At 53.1% G+C, this 16,864-nt stretch overlaps 1 protein-coding gene across 1 annotated transcript; it reads right to left on the minus strand.

Moving 5' to 3' along the window:
* Positions 1–12,326: 12,326 nt before the first annotated feature.
* On the minus strand, positions 12,327–16,230 carry LOC132226819 (PRAME family member 8-like). The gene is made up of 4 exons (XM_059681239.1): positions 15,923–16,230; positions 14,766–15,216; positions 14,098–14,177; positions 12,327–12,867 (listed from the first exon to the last, which is right to left on the minus strand). The coding sequence occupies exons 1-4, from the start codon at positions 16,228–16,230 to the stop codon at positions 12,327–12,329; spliced, it is 1,380 nt and encodes a 459-aa protein (XP_059537222.1).
* Positions 16,231–16,864: the final 634 nt, after the last annotated feature.

The following is a 16,864-nucleotide window of genomic DNA, read 5'->3' on the forward strand; positions in this document are numbered from 1 at the left end:
AGCAGACTCGGTGAGTATGGTGGGACAGCGGAGCCAAACTTTGGGGGAAATCTAGGGAGCCCGGTGTCTCTTACCTCTCCACAGTCTGCATTGCCATCTCCGGGCAAAGACGGACATGGAGAGAGTGAGAAAGCTGTTGGTGTCCTTCCACCAGGGGGTCAAGGCTCAGAGTTTCACTCCCTTCCTGAGAATCACGGAGGGTGAATGGTGGGGGCGGGGGGGTGAGACGTGTTGGATCTCTGCCATGGACAGACAGAGAGACAATGGAGGGAAAGGAAAGTCCTTTGTGAAACATCCTGGAGTGCTCCCAGGAAGGGGGAGGATGTGAGATGATCAAGGGCAAGTCTAGTGAACGCACGGGGCCTCGCTCCCTGCATCACATAGACACAGGGAAAGGGTCTGGGCCAGCCGTGGGCAAACTACGGCCCACAGGCCAGATCTGGCCCGTTTGAAATGAATAGAACTAAAAAAAAAAGACCGTACCCTTTTATGTAATGCTGTTTACTTTGAATTTATATTAGTTCACACAAACACTCCATCCATGCTTTTGTTCCGGCCTCCGGTCCAGTTTAAGAACCCATTGTGGCCCTCGAGTCAAAAAGTTTGCCCACCCCTGGTCTGGGCCGTGGGAAGGCTTGTCTCATTGGGGACAGGAAATGGAGGGACTCACGTACCATGTTCTGACTGGCAGGCATGAAGAACAGAGACAGGCTCTGATCCAGAGATTTCCACAGAAATCTTTATCCCTGATCCACCCAGTGGTGATGGTGGAAGTGGGGAGGGGATGTCACCAGGAGCAAATCTGGAAGAAAGAGACGGAACCCTGTGACTCTGTGAAGGTGGGTGTCCCTAGTTGCTGGGCTTTGAACTTCATCACCCAACTTCCCTCCCTGTCTCCTGCCTGAGGGGACGATGGAAATCCCATGGGACCCAGGAGGTTTCTCCAGTGCAGTCTCCTAACATTTTTTCGTGGTGTCTGATTTTGCTTTCTACTTGCATGATCACCAAAAACACAGGGTGGGGCAAAAGTGGGTTCGCAATTTTCCTTTGGAAAATAATACCATAAGTAATAAAAAATAGTCCATCAACAGACTTGTTTTAAGAGTAACTAAAACTGTAAACTGACTCTTGCCCTTCACATTCTATACTGGAGGAGGGCAAGGGCGGGATCTCATTAGATGCTTCCAGAAAGATACAATCCCTTCTGGGCAACCAGTCATCTTGAAATCGGGATCCCTACTTCCGTAATGCCCACCCAAACTCATTAGTCCCCAAACTCCCTTCACAACACCATGATGTGTGTCCAGTCCCTAGAGCAGTGGTTCTCAACCTTCTGGCCCCTTGAAATACAGTTCCTCATGTTGTGACCCAACCATAAAGTTATTTTCGTTGCTACTTCATAACTGTCATGTTGCTACTGTTATGAATCATAATGTAAATATCTGATATGCAGGGTGGTCTTAGGTGACCCCTGTGAAAGGGTCGTTCGACTGCCAAAGGGGTTGTGACCCACAGGTTGAGAACCGCTGCCCTAGAGGAAGCTTAGAAATGCCTTGTTCCAGTTCACTAAGCGGAGACAGTTGTGAGAACCTTTGTGTTTTCTTATCTGATGTTACAAAATGTGTCAAGGGCGCTTTGTAACTTCATTCATAATGAACTCCAGGGCCTCCTCATCTGCTCACTGATTGCTGGTGTATCTTTCACTGTCCATAGCTTGTATTCAGATCTTTTTTTATCTGTGTTTAATTTTACTTAAACTTGATGATGAGAAAATTCTAATGTGAAACCTCTGTGTGGTGTCTCCTTCAGCATCCACAGGGGCCAATGCCAGACACCACAAACAAGAGAATGTGTGTGCGAGACCCTGATGTCACCACTGGTCACCTGTCAGGGAACCTGAAATGACATCCTCAGCACCTCCCATCAGAGGAGCTGAGGGGAGCGCCTGCTCACCTTCTGGACGACATAGTGGGCAGGGAGTTCCTGTCACTGACACCCCTCAGCCAGCAGGCACACCCTTTGTCCAAGATGCTACCCAGAGTGTCCAGCAGATGCACAATAAGCCCCATTCTGGCTCCAGCACCCATGGCCTGGGCCACACCCTCATGCCTCAGGCACCAGCCAGGTTCCCTGATGGGAACTCGCCCAGCATGGGCACATCCTGCTGCAAGGAGTGGGTGCCAGGACTCGAATCTCAGCACCAAGGCACCAGGCAAGAGAACAGCCCAGACCTCCATCCAGCTCGGCCAGAAGGCCAGAAAGAAATGCAAACTCAGGCATTGACTGTCCCCCTAGAAGAGCACACAGACAGCAGACCTCCAGCCTCCACACATGGGCCCTCTCGCCAAGACCCTGCAGCCCTGCCACGTGCCCCAGCTCCCACCAAGTCCCCCAATTCCATACCAGCTCCTCAGAATGGCATTTAAGAGATTCCATGGAGGCCAGTGGAGCTGCAGGCTGGTGACAGCTCCCTCCATCCCTCCTGCTGAGAAGCCCACGTCTGCTGTTCAGAGCCCTCCTCACCTCAGACAAGTCAGAGGGACTCCGTCACAGGGCCCCTGGGGTGTCCTCCAAGAGGACCTTCAGCTTTCCTCTTCCTCTGAAGAGAGCGACGGCCAGTGAGACGCCCCTTGTCAGCCAAGACTTGTTCCTTGGCCCCAGGCCTCCTGGCGGTGACTGTGGAGCTGGGGAGGGGACACCACCGGGTGCGCCTGTTTCTGGTGGGCCAGAGCCCCCCTGCTGCGCTGTGTTCAGATGGTGGGAAGCCCAGTAAGGCTTGCTCCATTTATATGTAAGGTCTTGCTGACACAGGGTCCCAGTTACTTCACTTTTAATTTGGGGAGGTATGATACGTCAAATGAAAGTTTTATAGTAAACTGTACTTGGTACTTATAGCATGGGTAAGGGAAGTAGATATTTTTGTAAATTTTAATCCATTATATAGGAAATTTAGTTGCCATAGTGGCCTTAAAGTCTAATGGAAATAAGTAGGAAGTTCTGTAATGAAGCTCTATCAGATGTGCCCCTGTCTGCCTTGGGGAACCTGGGGCAGGGCCACCTGTGTGGCCTGTAGACTTGAAGCAGTGCCTGTGGTCCTGAGGTGAGACGGTGTCACTGGCTGGGTTATTTCAGTAGAAATCAGAACAGGGACTCTCCTTGTAACTTTGCACCTTTTGTTTCTGCAATGTTATTTTAAAGTTCCGGTTCACAGTTTAGTTTGGTATGAGTAATATTCTGAAAAGTATCACATTGAGATTGGGTTTCATCCCTCTTTATTGGTATCTCGGGTTTCTCCGCCTTTTCTTTTATCCTGAAGTCCCCAGACTGGTAGCATCCCGTTGTGTCTGATGCCCTGCTTGAGTTCCAAGACATTCTTTGTTCCCGGAGAGCTATAACTGAGTCTGGAAAACCCAACGAAATTGAACAGAGTGTGGTGAAGGAGTGCATAGGACATTTAGTTTCTCAGAGATCGGGGTGTTTGATTTATGGTCTTCCCAGGATAAAGGGGACTCAGACACCAAGCAAAGGGATACATTTCCACCCAGGAGAGGGAACTGACCCCGGAGGACTTGTACCTGCACCCGCATTTATACAGCTGCTTCTGCCACATGCACCCCTTCCCTGTGTGAACACGAGTGACAGGGCTGTTGAGGAGTCTCTGAGAAGCCATAACCTCCCTTGAGATCTCTAGGCTGGGAGGGCCCCCAGGAGCCAAGGGGGCCATCTGAGGCCAGGATGGAGACAGGAGGCTGAGCCAGGTAGGGGGACCAGGGCTGCAGGCAGGACCAGAAAGGAACTGAGGACCAGGAAGTGCCAGGACCAGTAGCCAGCACCAGAGTGGTCTCCCCATCGCTGTCCCAGGCACGGGGAGAAGGTATTTTTCAGACATAGCACAGGCACCACAAGTAAAAGTTGTGAAGTTGCCAAAAAAAAAAAAAAAAAAAAAAAGGCGGGCCAGCCAAATACCCCCTCTCTTCCCACCACCCTCCTCCCGCACACCCCCGGCCAGCCCCGCCCTTGATCAACCTGCCCCACCACAATAGGCCCACAGCCCCTCCCCGTGCCTGTCTGCCCCTGATTGCACCCCCCCAAGAGGGGGCAGGGCTGGGTGGCCAACCTCCTGCAGCCCCTCCCCTTGCCCAGCCCCACTGCAGATTGCTCCCCCCCACCCCAATCAGGGGCAGGGCTGGCTGGCCAACCACCCATGGCTCCTCCCCCCGGCCACTGGCCCCGATAGCCACCCCCGACCCCATCGGCACTTGGCGAGGCCACAGTGTTATCAGCCTTCATGGCGGCCGAGACCAGGGCCTCGAAGTCCTCCGTGGAGGTCAGATCCAGGGACGCGGGTCCTTTTGTATCTGAAAGGGCGAGGGCTATCCCCTCCATCTTACCCTGGATCCTCCATGTTGGGGCAGAGGCCATGTGCTCAGAAGAGTGCCTTCTTCCCGGAAGCCCAGGCCCCTGCTGGCCACGCCCGGGATTTCTTTGAACTAGCCAATGACAAGCAAGGGATGTTCGCGCCATAGAGATTACCACATCCTATGCAACAAGACCCGACTTGGCACCTGGCCAATCCGCAGGGCCCACAGCTAGCCCCCCCCCCTCACTATTAAAGCCCTGATTTTCTCATGGGTATCACTCGGTTTTCCGGTTGCTGCGTCGGCTGGAGGCCCGGGTCGGGTTAGCTAACTCAATAAAGGACCTTCTGCTTTTGCATTGGACTGGCTCCCTGGCGTGGTATCTTGGGGATCTTGAATTCTGGGCATAACAGCATCTTTCTTCTTTTTCTTTTCTGGTAACTTCCGCAGCCCCGGACCCGCAGCCCATGGGGCCTCCTAGGCTCGCTGCTCCTGCCTGCCCCTCTCCCTCTGCCGTCGCTCCAGGTGCACAGCCCTCAGGTCCACGCTGCTCAGCTCTCGCCCAGGGGGGCTCCGTCTGCACGGAGCTGGAGGGCTCGGGATGGAGAGGGGCTTTGCTGTCAGTCCCTGCCGGGACCGGTGGGACAGATGGGACTGGTGGAGCCAATTGTTTTTTCTTTTTCTTTTTTTTGGCCGTGTGCACATAGCTTTAATTCTTAAATAATTTATACTCTTCTGAAAAGAAAGAAAACTCTGTGGCCCTGTGATCGCCATGGCAATCAGAGGGTGGGAGAGCCGGGCGCAGGCCAAGTGGCACCCAGGCACCCCAACACCTGACATGCAAAGGTCGGGGATGAAATGACTTTTCCCAACCACATCTGCAAATGTCCTGGGGAAGGCATCACTGAAGAGTTCACAACTCTCTTGGCAAGGAAGAAAAAAGTCGGCAACAGAAACAATCCCTTACATCAAAGTTAAGGTCCCTCTGGGTAAAAAAAGAATATTTCCAACGTAAAGGAGGAAGCAGGCAAAAATAATAGGTTCTCATGACTTCCACTGAAGATTGAGCATATGACAGAGTCAAAACAAACATACAAATTAAAACAGACAGTGGACATTCAAATGACCTGAATCAACTGTCACTATTTGTCCCAATAGCAGCTGTGATAATATAGTTTAACAGACATACAAAACAAGTCACATGATAAGATAGGTTCGGCTTCTAAAGTAAATTGAATATGTTCTTTTAAAATTCTAATGTCCTTCCCTCTGACTATAATTCTTAATTTTCCAATCAGAAAATTACCCTAGGTGATCCAGTAACATGTAGAACTCCAGCAACCGAACTTATTTAAAAAAACATCCCAACCATTTTAAAAATATTTAAATTGATATTTTAGGGTTAAAACTATAGACGATATTTAGATCCAAATATATTTTCTGAATAGAAAATATTTCAGTTTTTGATTTAAAAAAATACATTAAAAATATATGAGTGATACATTTTCCCAAGGGACTCTGAATTAGTACCTTTCCCTCTAACTTTCTTCAAACTGAGAGAATCTATGGAGTTCCCTATACCGCACAAGTTTTAATGAAAGAAAATAAGACTTTCTAAGAGCATCAAATACATTTTCTTCTTTACAAACATATACACTCCTCTCTCTCTCTCTTTAAAATATATGCTGTATGTATGGTCTCTCCGGTGGACACGCAGGGCCTGAGTCTTCTTTTCTTTCTGGCCTGGCCGAGCTGGATGGAGGTCGGGGCCGCTCTCTTGCCTGGGTGCCTTGGTGCTAAGTTCCGAGTCCTGGCACCCACTTTGTGCAGCAGGATGTGCCATGCTGGGCGAGTTCCCATCCGGGAACCTGGCTGGTGCCTGGGACGTGAGGGTGTGGCCCAGGCCATGGGTGCTGGAGACAGAATGGGGCTTGTGTTGCGCCTCCTGGACACTGTGGGTGGCATCCCGGACAAAGGGTGAACCTGCTGGCTGAGGGGTGTCAGTGACAGGAACTCCCTGCCCACTATGTCGTCCAGAAGGTGAGCAGGCGCTCCCCTCCGGGTTTCTGAAGGGAGTCGCTGGGGACGTCTCCTCGGTTTTCCTGCCAGGTGACCCAGGGCTGGGCCTGGGGTCTGCCACACGCCTCCTCTTGGAGGTGGGGATGGGACTCGGCTGGGTCTGATGCTGTGGGAGACATAACATAGAGGTTTCTTTTCACATTAGAATGTTTTCATCATCAAGTATAAATAAAATTAAACAATGAGCAAAACAAAGATCTGACTAAGAGCTATGGATAGGGGCAGATATGCCAGCAATCTGTGTGCACATGCGGAGGCCAGCCTGGTGAGGATGTTTTAGGATGGGGAAGGCTTGCATGGGAAAGGACACTCCACATAGAGGCACAGAACTTGGCTCTATGTCCAAAACCTGTCCCTGTCATCCGTGCCACGTCCTCCGGTCCCCCACAGAGGCAAGCCCATCCTCACCCTGCGAAGGTAATATTCTAGTGGTTTAGACTCTGTTGCCTCCTGGTTACGCTGTGGCTCCATCCCTTTCTAGACCTCCAAGGGTCTGGAGGGCCCCTGTTCTGGATGATGATCCACCACTGGCTGCAGACTTGTGACTCTCCTGTGGAAAAAGGAAAGAGAAACTTCAAAATCACACAGCAAGCCCCTCTGGCCCTGTCTGCTTCAAATCCGGCGAAGAGGCCTCATGAGCTCAGGCGAAACATGTCTCCCCTGTGATTCCTCCTTCCGAGTCCTTCGCAATAGGAGACATATGTAATACTCTTTGTAATACTTTAAGCCATAAAACAATTTTTAAAAAATCACAAATATATTTTCTCTTCTACTAGACTGGAAGCTTCACAGGTGAGGGTCTGGACTGTTTTCATGTTTCACTAAGTCTAACCTCAGTCTCCTATCCTTACCTAGTTTTTCATATATGTGAAATGAAGATGTTAGAAATTAGGACTGAGGATATCAATTATTTATCTTTATCTTAGTGTAAGAAAGGAGCCACATGCTAACCTGACGAGCTCAGGGGAGGCCTGTGTGGCAGTCTTGCAAACTCAGAGACCTAAAATAACCACAAAAGATGGTTTGAAAATAAAATATTTAACTACAAACAGGGTATAGTGGGCAGTCATGTACTAAGCCGATATTTTCCCTGACAAAGATCAACTTTGATCCTTACTGAGCCCATTTGCCTTTTTGCCTCTAAGATAAAATATCTTCTGAGATGTCTGGGTACCTTGTAACTTCCTTTTTACCCCGGGACCTCTTAGGGCACAACAAATGACACCAGGACATTCCCTCACTGTCATTGTTATCGAGTTAATTGCCAACTGTTAATTATGTTAAGCTATCCTGTACCCATCTGTGTAAGAGAAGCACATGTCCTTTCACTTGTTATCCAGGGGTGGGCAAACTATATGACTCGAGGGCCACAATGGGTTCTTAATCTGGACCGGAGGGCCGGAACAAAAGCATGGATGGAGTGTTTGTGTGAACTAATATAAATTCAAAGTAAACATCATTACATAAAAGGGTACGGTTGTTGTTTTTTTAGTTTTATTCATTTCAAATGGGCCAGATCCGGGCCGCGGGCCATAGTTTGCCCACAGCTGTGTTACCCTATCCCAGAGGTTTCCCCGCTTTGCTTAATCCCACCTCCTTACTCTATCACCAATGAATTTCATGTAACCCACCTACGTCCATTTCCTTTAATTGCAATGTTTAAATACAGCTGTAACTCTCCATTCTCTGGAGCACTATCTCAATTCATTGAGGTTCTGGTTCCCGGCATATGTCCACAGTTTGGCTTAAATAAACTCACAAAATTATTTACAGGTTTCAATGGTTTTTTTACGTTAACATCTTCCAATACCCACAGTTCTATCTACCAAGGTCCCACACCTTCGGGCATTTCTGCCTCTTTGTTTTAAACCCCTGTTGGGTTTTTTTCTCCGGCTCTTGGGGGGACCCGGAGGGAGCAGCACCCCCCCCCCTCCCGGCCCTGCCCCCAAGTGCGCTCAGCTCATCAGCAGCTGAGACTGGGGCAGGTCAGTGAGTCTGCGCCCTGCCTGGCCTGGCCAGCAGCACCCGCCGCTTCGGCCGCGGCCTCAGCCTTATCCGGGCCCAGGAGGCTCCGAACCCCGGCCAGGCCCGGCCCCCAGGACCCTGGAGGCCGGACCCCAGGACCCTGGAGGCCGGACCCCAGGACACGCCGCCCGCCGGGGAGGGCACCGCTGGACCAGTGAGCGCTGGGCTCCAGACAGTCTCTGAGAGCGCCTCCCACGCCATGGGCATCGAGGAGGGTCTGCGACCAGCTCGGGCCACGGGGAGTGCGGGACCTGGGACCCAGCAGACCGTGGGACAGGGTAGGACCAGGGCTGGCGGAAACTGGGAGGGGTCGTCTGGGAGGTCTCCACCTAGGCCTGGCCTTGGGAACGTCAGGACTAGTGGGTACACCCACTCAGAGGACTGGGACCCCAGATCCAAAAGGCCGGGTCCTGGGACAGTCCTGGGACCTGAAATACTCCCTCCCCAAGGCCAGACCCCTGGACGGTCCCAGCAGGCAGGGCTTGGGCCATGTGACAGGCTCTAGGGGTGAACAGTGCCCAACAGGCCTCTGAGGAGGTGGGGGTCCTGGGGCAGGACCATGAAGGCCGAGACCCTGATAACTGCTGGGCTTGGAGACAGGTTTTGGTGAAGCCAGGACTCTCGACAAGGGGTGAAAAGCGCCCAAGCCCCACTAGTGGGCCCGGCCCCCAGGAGTTGGGGCCCCGATACAAGACCCAGGGGTGCCCAGAGTCTGCCCGTGCTATGAAAGCTCTGGATTACCAAGGGACCCTGGTGAGGCTGCCTACAGACCTCTGATGATGCTGTCTGGTTCTCAGAAGCAGATACAAGAAAGGAATAAAATCCACTTCCTACCTCTCTATGTCCCCCGGTTGTGAGCTGTCCGCAGCGTTATCTGAGCTGGTCCTCCCTGAGAAGGGGCAGAATGAGAGCTTGCTGTTCGGTAGGAATATATGTGGGTGGTGACCATTAAATTAGCATAATTTCCCAGAAGGAAGGGGGCTTGAAGGAAGCTGTGTTACGGGTGCTTGAGGGTTCCCAGGCCTTTTCAATCTATATGGACCCACGTGCTCACTATTAGGAAGACCTAGCTTCTGTAAAAAAACGAACGTTTGTGGGGGCACCTGGTGTTTCCTTCAACAGGGGCATTCTGAGGACACTGCTCAGTGACATGGCATCGCAGCAGGACAGGCGCTGCGGGGGCCCCACGCACCTGAGGCACCTGCAACAGTCCAGGGCGTGGAATCAGATGAGAACGTGGTTGTCAGGGCTGGGGGAGGGGAGGGAGGGGGTCATATTTGAGAAAGGAAGTCTGGGGAGCAGATGGAACAGTCTCTGGGGCTCACTGAGCAGCGCCCGCCCCAGTCAGTGCTGGGCCGCACAGCGACCTCCAGGTTCACTGGGCGATGCTGAACCACTGAGCCACCCGGGCCACAGGGCCGCGTGGACCTCCCGCCTCTCGGGGTTGATGCAAGATGCTCTCTCAGCCTCTGAAGCACAATCCCGAGAGTCCAGGAGAGTGACGTGCCCTCAGCACAGCTGAGCACAGCCGGTCCCTTCCCACGGACACCGCCACTCCTGCCGCCCGTACCCACCCATCCGATGCAGCGGGGGAACGCCACACCTCAGGGAGGTGGTTACCCACGGGCTCCTCAGGTTCTCAGGCCTCCACACTTGGACTAGTTATACTATTGGCTTTCTCCAGTTTGCGAAGCACAGATGATAGCGCTCAACGTATGAGCCTATTCCTAGAAATGTCTTACATGCTTCCATGTAGACCCTGTGGGTGAGTCGGCAGAACACTGCCTAACAGAGGGACCTAGCACAGGCAGCACCTCACCCATTTACCCACTCCTTCTGTTACCCATCCTGACAGGCTGAATTAAAACACGCTTCTCCAGCTTTCCTCTGTAGAGAGAGACAGAGCAAGGGTTATGGGAATAAAGCCAATTCCCATGGATATAACCTGTCTGCAGGGTTACATCTTATGTGGTGTAGAAATACTAAGAAAAAGTGTTACGTGCCTAAGTGACTTTCGTATTTCTTTTCTTTTTTTTTAAAACATATTTTATTGATTTTTTACAGAGAGGAAGGGAGAGAGATAGATAGAAACATCGATGAGAGAGAAACATCAATCAGCTGCCTCCTGCACATCTCCTACTGGGGATGTGCCCGCAACCCAGGTACATGCCCTTGACCGGAATCGGACCCGGGACCTTTCAGTCCGCAGGCCGACGCTCTATCCACTGAGCCAAACCGGTTTCAGAGACTTTCGTATTTCGATCAAAGGAATTTGGATGATTTCCCTGGCCACAGGCACGTTACTTCCTCCACACCAGGCTGACAGGCATGGGCTGGTAGGCCCAGCTGCCAGGGTCCAACCCCAGCAGGTCCAGGGATCCCCAAAGGTGTGGACGGAGTCGGCGAAGAAGGAATGACACAGAGGCAGCGTTCAGGTGATCATCATAGCCGGGTTCTCTTGTCAGAGTCTCCAGTGAAGTTCTGGTTAGGATCTTCAGCCAGGTTCTGTGTCCATGTTCCCTCGCTAGGTTCTCCAGCCAGGTTCAGTCACCAGGTTCTAGTCAGGTTCTCTTGCCATGTTCTATCCAGGTTCTGTAGCCAGGTTCTGTCTCTAGGTTCTGTGGCCAGTTTCTGTCCAAGATCTTTTGCCATGTTCTGTCACTAGATTCTGTCTAGGTTCTGTGTCTAGGTTTTGTTACATCTGTATTTATACCAGTTGATTTTAATCCTATCAATCTCTATTCCAAAGGTTAGGGTATTTCTTACCTCCATTCCAGGGAGTAAAGATTATGTAGCTTAAGCATGATTGTTCATAGTTAAAGTGATTAACTACCCACCTGGCACTAAGTTAAGGGGTTTTCTTCCCTCCCTAACTTCTGGGAAAAATCCCTACCTGGGGAAACAACCTTTCTCGGAGAGGTTACCTTGGTTAAAACACATAGCGCCAAGAAGGGGAGCAAACACATTAAAAACAGTATGCCATATACGCCAGGTCCCTTGAAACATATGCTGTGCAGGTGTTTCTTTCCTGCAGCGACTGTGTCAAGCAGCAAGGATGGACCGGCTCCCAGCACCCAGCACCCAGTGGCGCAGTTCTTTGCTGTGTGGACAAGACCTTATGGTACTGGAGGCCCTGCCTTGTGCCCTGAACCCCTCCTGGCACAAGTCCTGACTTGGGGGTTCACCAGCAGCACCATGAGGACGTCTCGTGTCCAGGGTCAGTCCCAGCAGCGAGTCCCCTTCACCTCGCGGGTTGGTGGGTCACTTAGCATGTCCCATTGTATCCACCCACTGAGCAGCCACAAGGAGGCAGAGATGCCCAGAGAAAAGGAAAGACCTGGAGGGAGTGACAAATTGGTGCTGAGCCCTGCAGCTGAACCGCATCCCAGCAGCTCCAGTGTGTGATCCTGAGCCTCCACAGCTCTTTTCCTCAGGAACTGGAGAGTCCTGAGGTGTAAACTGGGAGACAGGTTAATACGTGACAGAGGACCAGATGGTGGCCTTTGAAATGGTCTTTATTTCTGAACATTCCTTTCCAACCATCCACACAGGATTGCCTCCCACACATGCAGCTGGAGGCCAAATACCTCTCCCCGTCCCCAAGCAAATCAGATCCATGTTTCTGATTGTAGCACACTTTGCCTTTGAGGTCCCATGAACTCCCCAACCTTTGGCCCTGCAATCCTGTACCCGGGCTGGGTCCCTCCGTTTCCCCATTCACACTGAGCATGAACCTGGAACGTGGGTGCCCCCTGCATAACGCACCCCGGTCTGAGGTTTCAGCTTCCAAAGGCCCAGAAAGAAGGCTTTTCTGGGTGCACCCAGGGAGCACGGTCACTGCAGGGGCACATCACGGGCGCCATGTCATGAAAATACCACCGCATAAACCTTCCTATGTTGAAAACGCTTGGTGGCAAGCTGGATGGTCCTGGGCTGTCCTAACTCCCTCAGTACCCTCGCGAGCTCAGCCTGGATCAGGGCGAGTCTCTCCTTGTTGACGGTCCCTTGGGTCCTGTAACCCTCCAGGGGGACCGGGTACACCTCGCGCTGTAAACTGCGCAGCCCGGTTGTGTGGCGCAGCAGCTTCTCCACGGTGGCCACGGGGAAGTTGTTCATATACATGGTGAAGTGTCTGAGCTGGTGGCAGTGGCTCAGGACAGGCAGGATGGCCTCGACTTGGGAGTCCGCCATCTCACATTTATCCAGACCCAGGAACTGGAGGGTGGGTGCCACTGCCGCCAGCAGAGCTCGGAGGGGCTCACTGAAATCCGCAAGGTCGACGCCAAATAGATGCAGGACCCTCAGCTCCCTGAGGTTCGGGCACTGGAACAGGTGTGTCAGGTCTGAATGCGTCAGCCGCGGGCAGCACATTACACAGAATTTGTACAAGGGAATCTGCAGGCACCTGGGGAGAGAAAGAGCGGTTAGTGCCTGGGCACGGGGTAGCCGGTGGAGGGGGTCCTGCAGGTGACAGAAGATGGATTTGCCCGAGCCCAGGGCTGTCTTCCCACTCTGATGAAGGCCAGCAGGGAGGACACCCGGTCTCCTTTTAGGCTGGGACAAGTTCACGACATGGCCAGAGCTCCTGTCCTCAGCTGCCAAGCAGCGCACTGCACTCTGGAGGGCGCTGGACAGAAGGAAAACCCCGGGACCTGCTCAGAGAACCCGGCCCAGTGTCCAGGTTAAGGGTGGGCATCCCTGAACCTTAAGTTTGGGAGACAAACCCAAGACTGCTGTCAACTCAGGCTTCCTTCTGCCCACGGCTTGGGCTCCAGGCCCGAGATATCTGGGCAACATGAGGTTAGTTCATGTAATACATACACCACAAACACGGCACTAACAGGTTTGACTCCGTGGATAGAGCGTTGGCCTTTGCATGGACGTGTCTCAGGTTTGATTACCACTCAAGCACATGCACCTCATTTGCAGGCGCAATCCCTGGCCCTGGTTGGGGCATGAGCCTCAGGCAACCAATCCATGTGTCACTCTCACATAGATGTTTCACTGTCTCTTCCCCTCCCTTCCATTCTCTAAAAATCAGTGGGGAAAATATCCTCAGGTGAGGATTTAAAAAAGGGAGAGAGAGAGAGAGAGAGAGAGAGAGAGAGAGAGGGAGAGAGAGAGAGAGAGAGAGAGAGAGAGAGAGAGAGAGAGAGAGAGATTGTGCAGTGACAACTGGGAGGCCAGTCTGCAGGGGCGACTTCTACCACAAACCACCTGTCACTCTTAGCAGTCCTTTCCCTCCCGCTCCCTTCGCTGGGGAATCCTGCCTTTCCTTCCTACTAATGACCTTCCTGGAGCCCAGACCACCTCTGACAGGTGGGGAAGCTGAGACAGGCTCACGTGTGTTCACATGGCCAGTGGGCAGAGCTTCTGTCTGGAAATGCTCCCTCCCATGTGGCTTTTCCTTCTCCCTCCCCCTTCCTCAGTCCCGGTCACTTAGACATGTCTCCCTAAGGAAGAATTCACGGACCCCGGCTCGCTGGGTCACTCATTGAGCCAGTTCTGCTACCCCTCCTGACAGGCAGATTTTAAAACACGCTTCTCTAAGGTGCTCACGGGCCACCACCCTCAAAGCAGCAACTCAGGCCCTCCCTTGCCATTCTGGAGCTGCGTCCACTGTTCCCCAACTCACCTGAGGACCTGGTCCAGGCGGCCTGGGAGGAAGGAAAGAGAACATAGCTCGAGGTCCCGGAGGTGCCGCAGCCTGAGCATCTGAGAGAGGAATTCGGAAAAGGATTGCTGCTCCTCCTGCTCCTGCCTTTCCCCCTCCTGCACCTCTGCCTCCTGCCACTCCTGCACCTCTGCCTCCTCCCACTCCTGCACCTCTGCCTCCTGCCACTCCTGCACCCCTTCCTCCTGCACCTCTGCCTCCTCCCACTCCTGCACCCCTGCCTCCTGCCACTCCTGCACCCCTTCCTCCTGCACCTGTGCCTCCTGCCACTCCTGCACCCCTTCCTCCTGCACCTCTGCCTCCTGCAACTCCTGCACCCTTTCCTCCTGCACCTCTGCCTCCTGCCACTCCTGCACCCCTTCCTCCTGCACCTGTGCCTCCTGCCACTCCTGCACCCCTTCCTCCTGCACCTCTGCCTCCTGCAACTCCTGCACCCTTTCCTCCTGCACCTCTGCCTCCTGCCACTCCTGCACCGCTTCCTCCTGCACCTCTGCCTCCTCCCACTCCATCAGCTCTTCACCCTCCCTCTCCTGCTCCTCCCTCTCCAACTCCTCTTCCCCCATCAACCCCTGCTCCTCTTCCTGTTGTACTTCTTCCTCTCCTTCCTCCTCTTCATCCCCTTCCTCCACATAGTCCGCAGTCAACTTTCCCATGAGAAGGATTTCTTGCAGGTGACTCATCGATCCCAGGTAGAGAGCAAAAGCCCCCAGGGTGGACAGGTCCCAGGTGCAGTTCACTTCCACCTCCTGGATGCAGCCCAGCCGCACCCCATCCAGGACCCTCCTGACCCTCTGGAAGGGCGCCCCGAAAGTCATCAGCTTCTTGCAGCACAGGTGTAGCGACCCTTCCCTCTGCTGGGCCCATTGGATGATGTGCATGAAGAACTCATCCTGGTCCCTTTCATCGAAGGTAAGGTCTAGGAACACCTCCAAGGGAGCCAGGGGGTGCTCCATGCCAGGGCCGGAGCTGTGCATGGTCAGTAGTTCTCTAAGTGAGCAAGTCTCGGTGCTGACTCCAAGCCACATATCCCAGAAGTTGGCACCCGTGTTCCTTAAATCCAGCACCCGCAGTTTGCACCTCCTGTGGGGAGAAGAGGACATTAGCTGAGATTCCTCCAGGTGAACAGGGCATTGGCTGAGGTGCTTGATGGACTGTGTGTGTCAGTGATTGAGCATCGACCTATGAACTCGGAGGTCACAGTTCAATCCCCAGTCAGGGTACATGCCTGGGTTGCAGGCTCAATGCCCAGTGGGTGGGGGGAGTGTGTGTGTGTGCAGGAGGCAGCTGATCAATGATTCTCTCTCATCACGGAAGCTTCTATCACTCTCTCTCCTTTTCTCTCTGAAATCAATAAACATTATATATTTTTAAAAAGATCGGCTCAGTGAGGGCAGGTCCGAATGAGACTGAGCGTCTGAGTTGAGGCAGCAATCAGACGGCACCCCCTCCCTGAGCTTCGACTTTGAATCCCAGGGGCAGCTTCTCCCTTGCCCTCCTCCTCCCTCTGCTTTGCTTTGTTCATCTCCTTCCCTCCATCCCTCCTGCTCAGCACTTGGAGTACCTTTAAGTCCCACTGGGAGGAGGCAGGGCAGGTGTTGCAGGTGCCCCTGCCCAGTAGGCATTCCTCCACTTCCCACAGTGAGCTGGGCAGTGTGCAAGGGCTCCCCGAGCCTCACTGGCACGGTCAGAAGCTTGAGGTCCACCCTCAGGCCCTCCGAACACCCTGACCGCCACTGTCTCCCCGATGCTCCGTCAGGACCCTTCCAGGCACCGGGAGCAGCCTTACCTGGGCCGAACCTCCTGGGCAAGCAGAACGTCAAGTGCGTCAAACACGGCTTGTAAGCCCGCGGCCCTGGTTGGGGCGTGATCAGGGGGACGCTGCATCAGGACCCCCAGAGGGAGGACAGTGAAGGGCCAGGCTTGGGCCAACGCCTTCAGGAGCTGGGGGTGGCGTCCTCCACGGTAGGCCATTTCGAACAGGTATGGGAAGAGCTCAGCGGGCAGGTACTCCAGAGCGGCAATGGCTGAGGCCTGGTCCCTCAGCAGGCGCTTCGCTGCCAGCTTCCGGAGTGTGGGTGGCGTCCGGATGCTCATCTTCAAGGCTCTCAGAAAGGAATCCTGCAGAAAGGTCGAGGGAACAAGACATCCTTGTCAGGCCAAGCCTTTGATCCCCATCAACTCACGCCCCTTCCCTCAGAGGAATCAACTCAGGGCCAAAGCCACTGCCTGGCAATGGTGAGAGCCTCAGTTTAGTGAGTCCCATTCTGGGCTTGTGGCCACAGAGCCATAGCTCTCCCCTGCAGGCCCCCAGACAAGCATCTCAGAAGCACCCACATCTTTCATTCCAGTCTGACTAGCACGTGGGTACTCAGGGGCCTAAAAGCTGACCCCTACCTTTTTGGGGGTAAGTTTCAGACCCATTTGGGACACAAACTACATAGTTAAAATGTCCAAAAATAAAACCCCCAACAGCTAAGATGTTTTCATTGAGTTCAGTAGGGAGTGTGTGTCAGGGAATCAGCTTGTTTAGACATTTAAAAATAAAGCAAAGCCCAAATCCAATGTTTGGAATTCAGGTAAAGCTACACTTAGAGGTGAATTCAAAGCATTGAATCTGTTAGTTTGTAATGAAACAAAAAGGACCCTAGGTGGTTTGCCTCAGTGGATACCGGTTCAGCCTGTGGACTGATGTGTCCCTGGTTTGATTCTGGTCAAGGGCACATGCCCG

Source organism: Myotis daubentonii, chromosome 2, assembly GCF_963259705.1.
Source record: "Myotis daubentonii chromosome 2, mMyoDau2.1, whole genome shotgun sequence".
NCBI lineage: Eukaryota > Metazoa > Chordata > Mammalia > Chiroptera > Vespertilionidae > Myotis > Myotis daubentonii.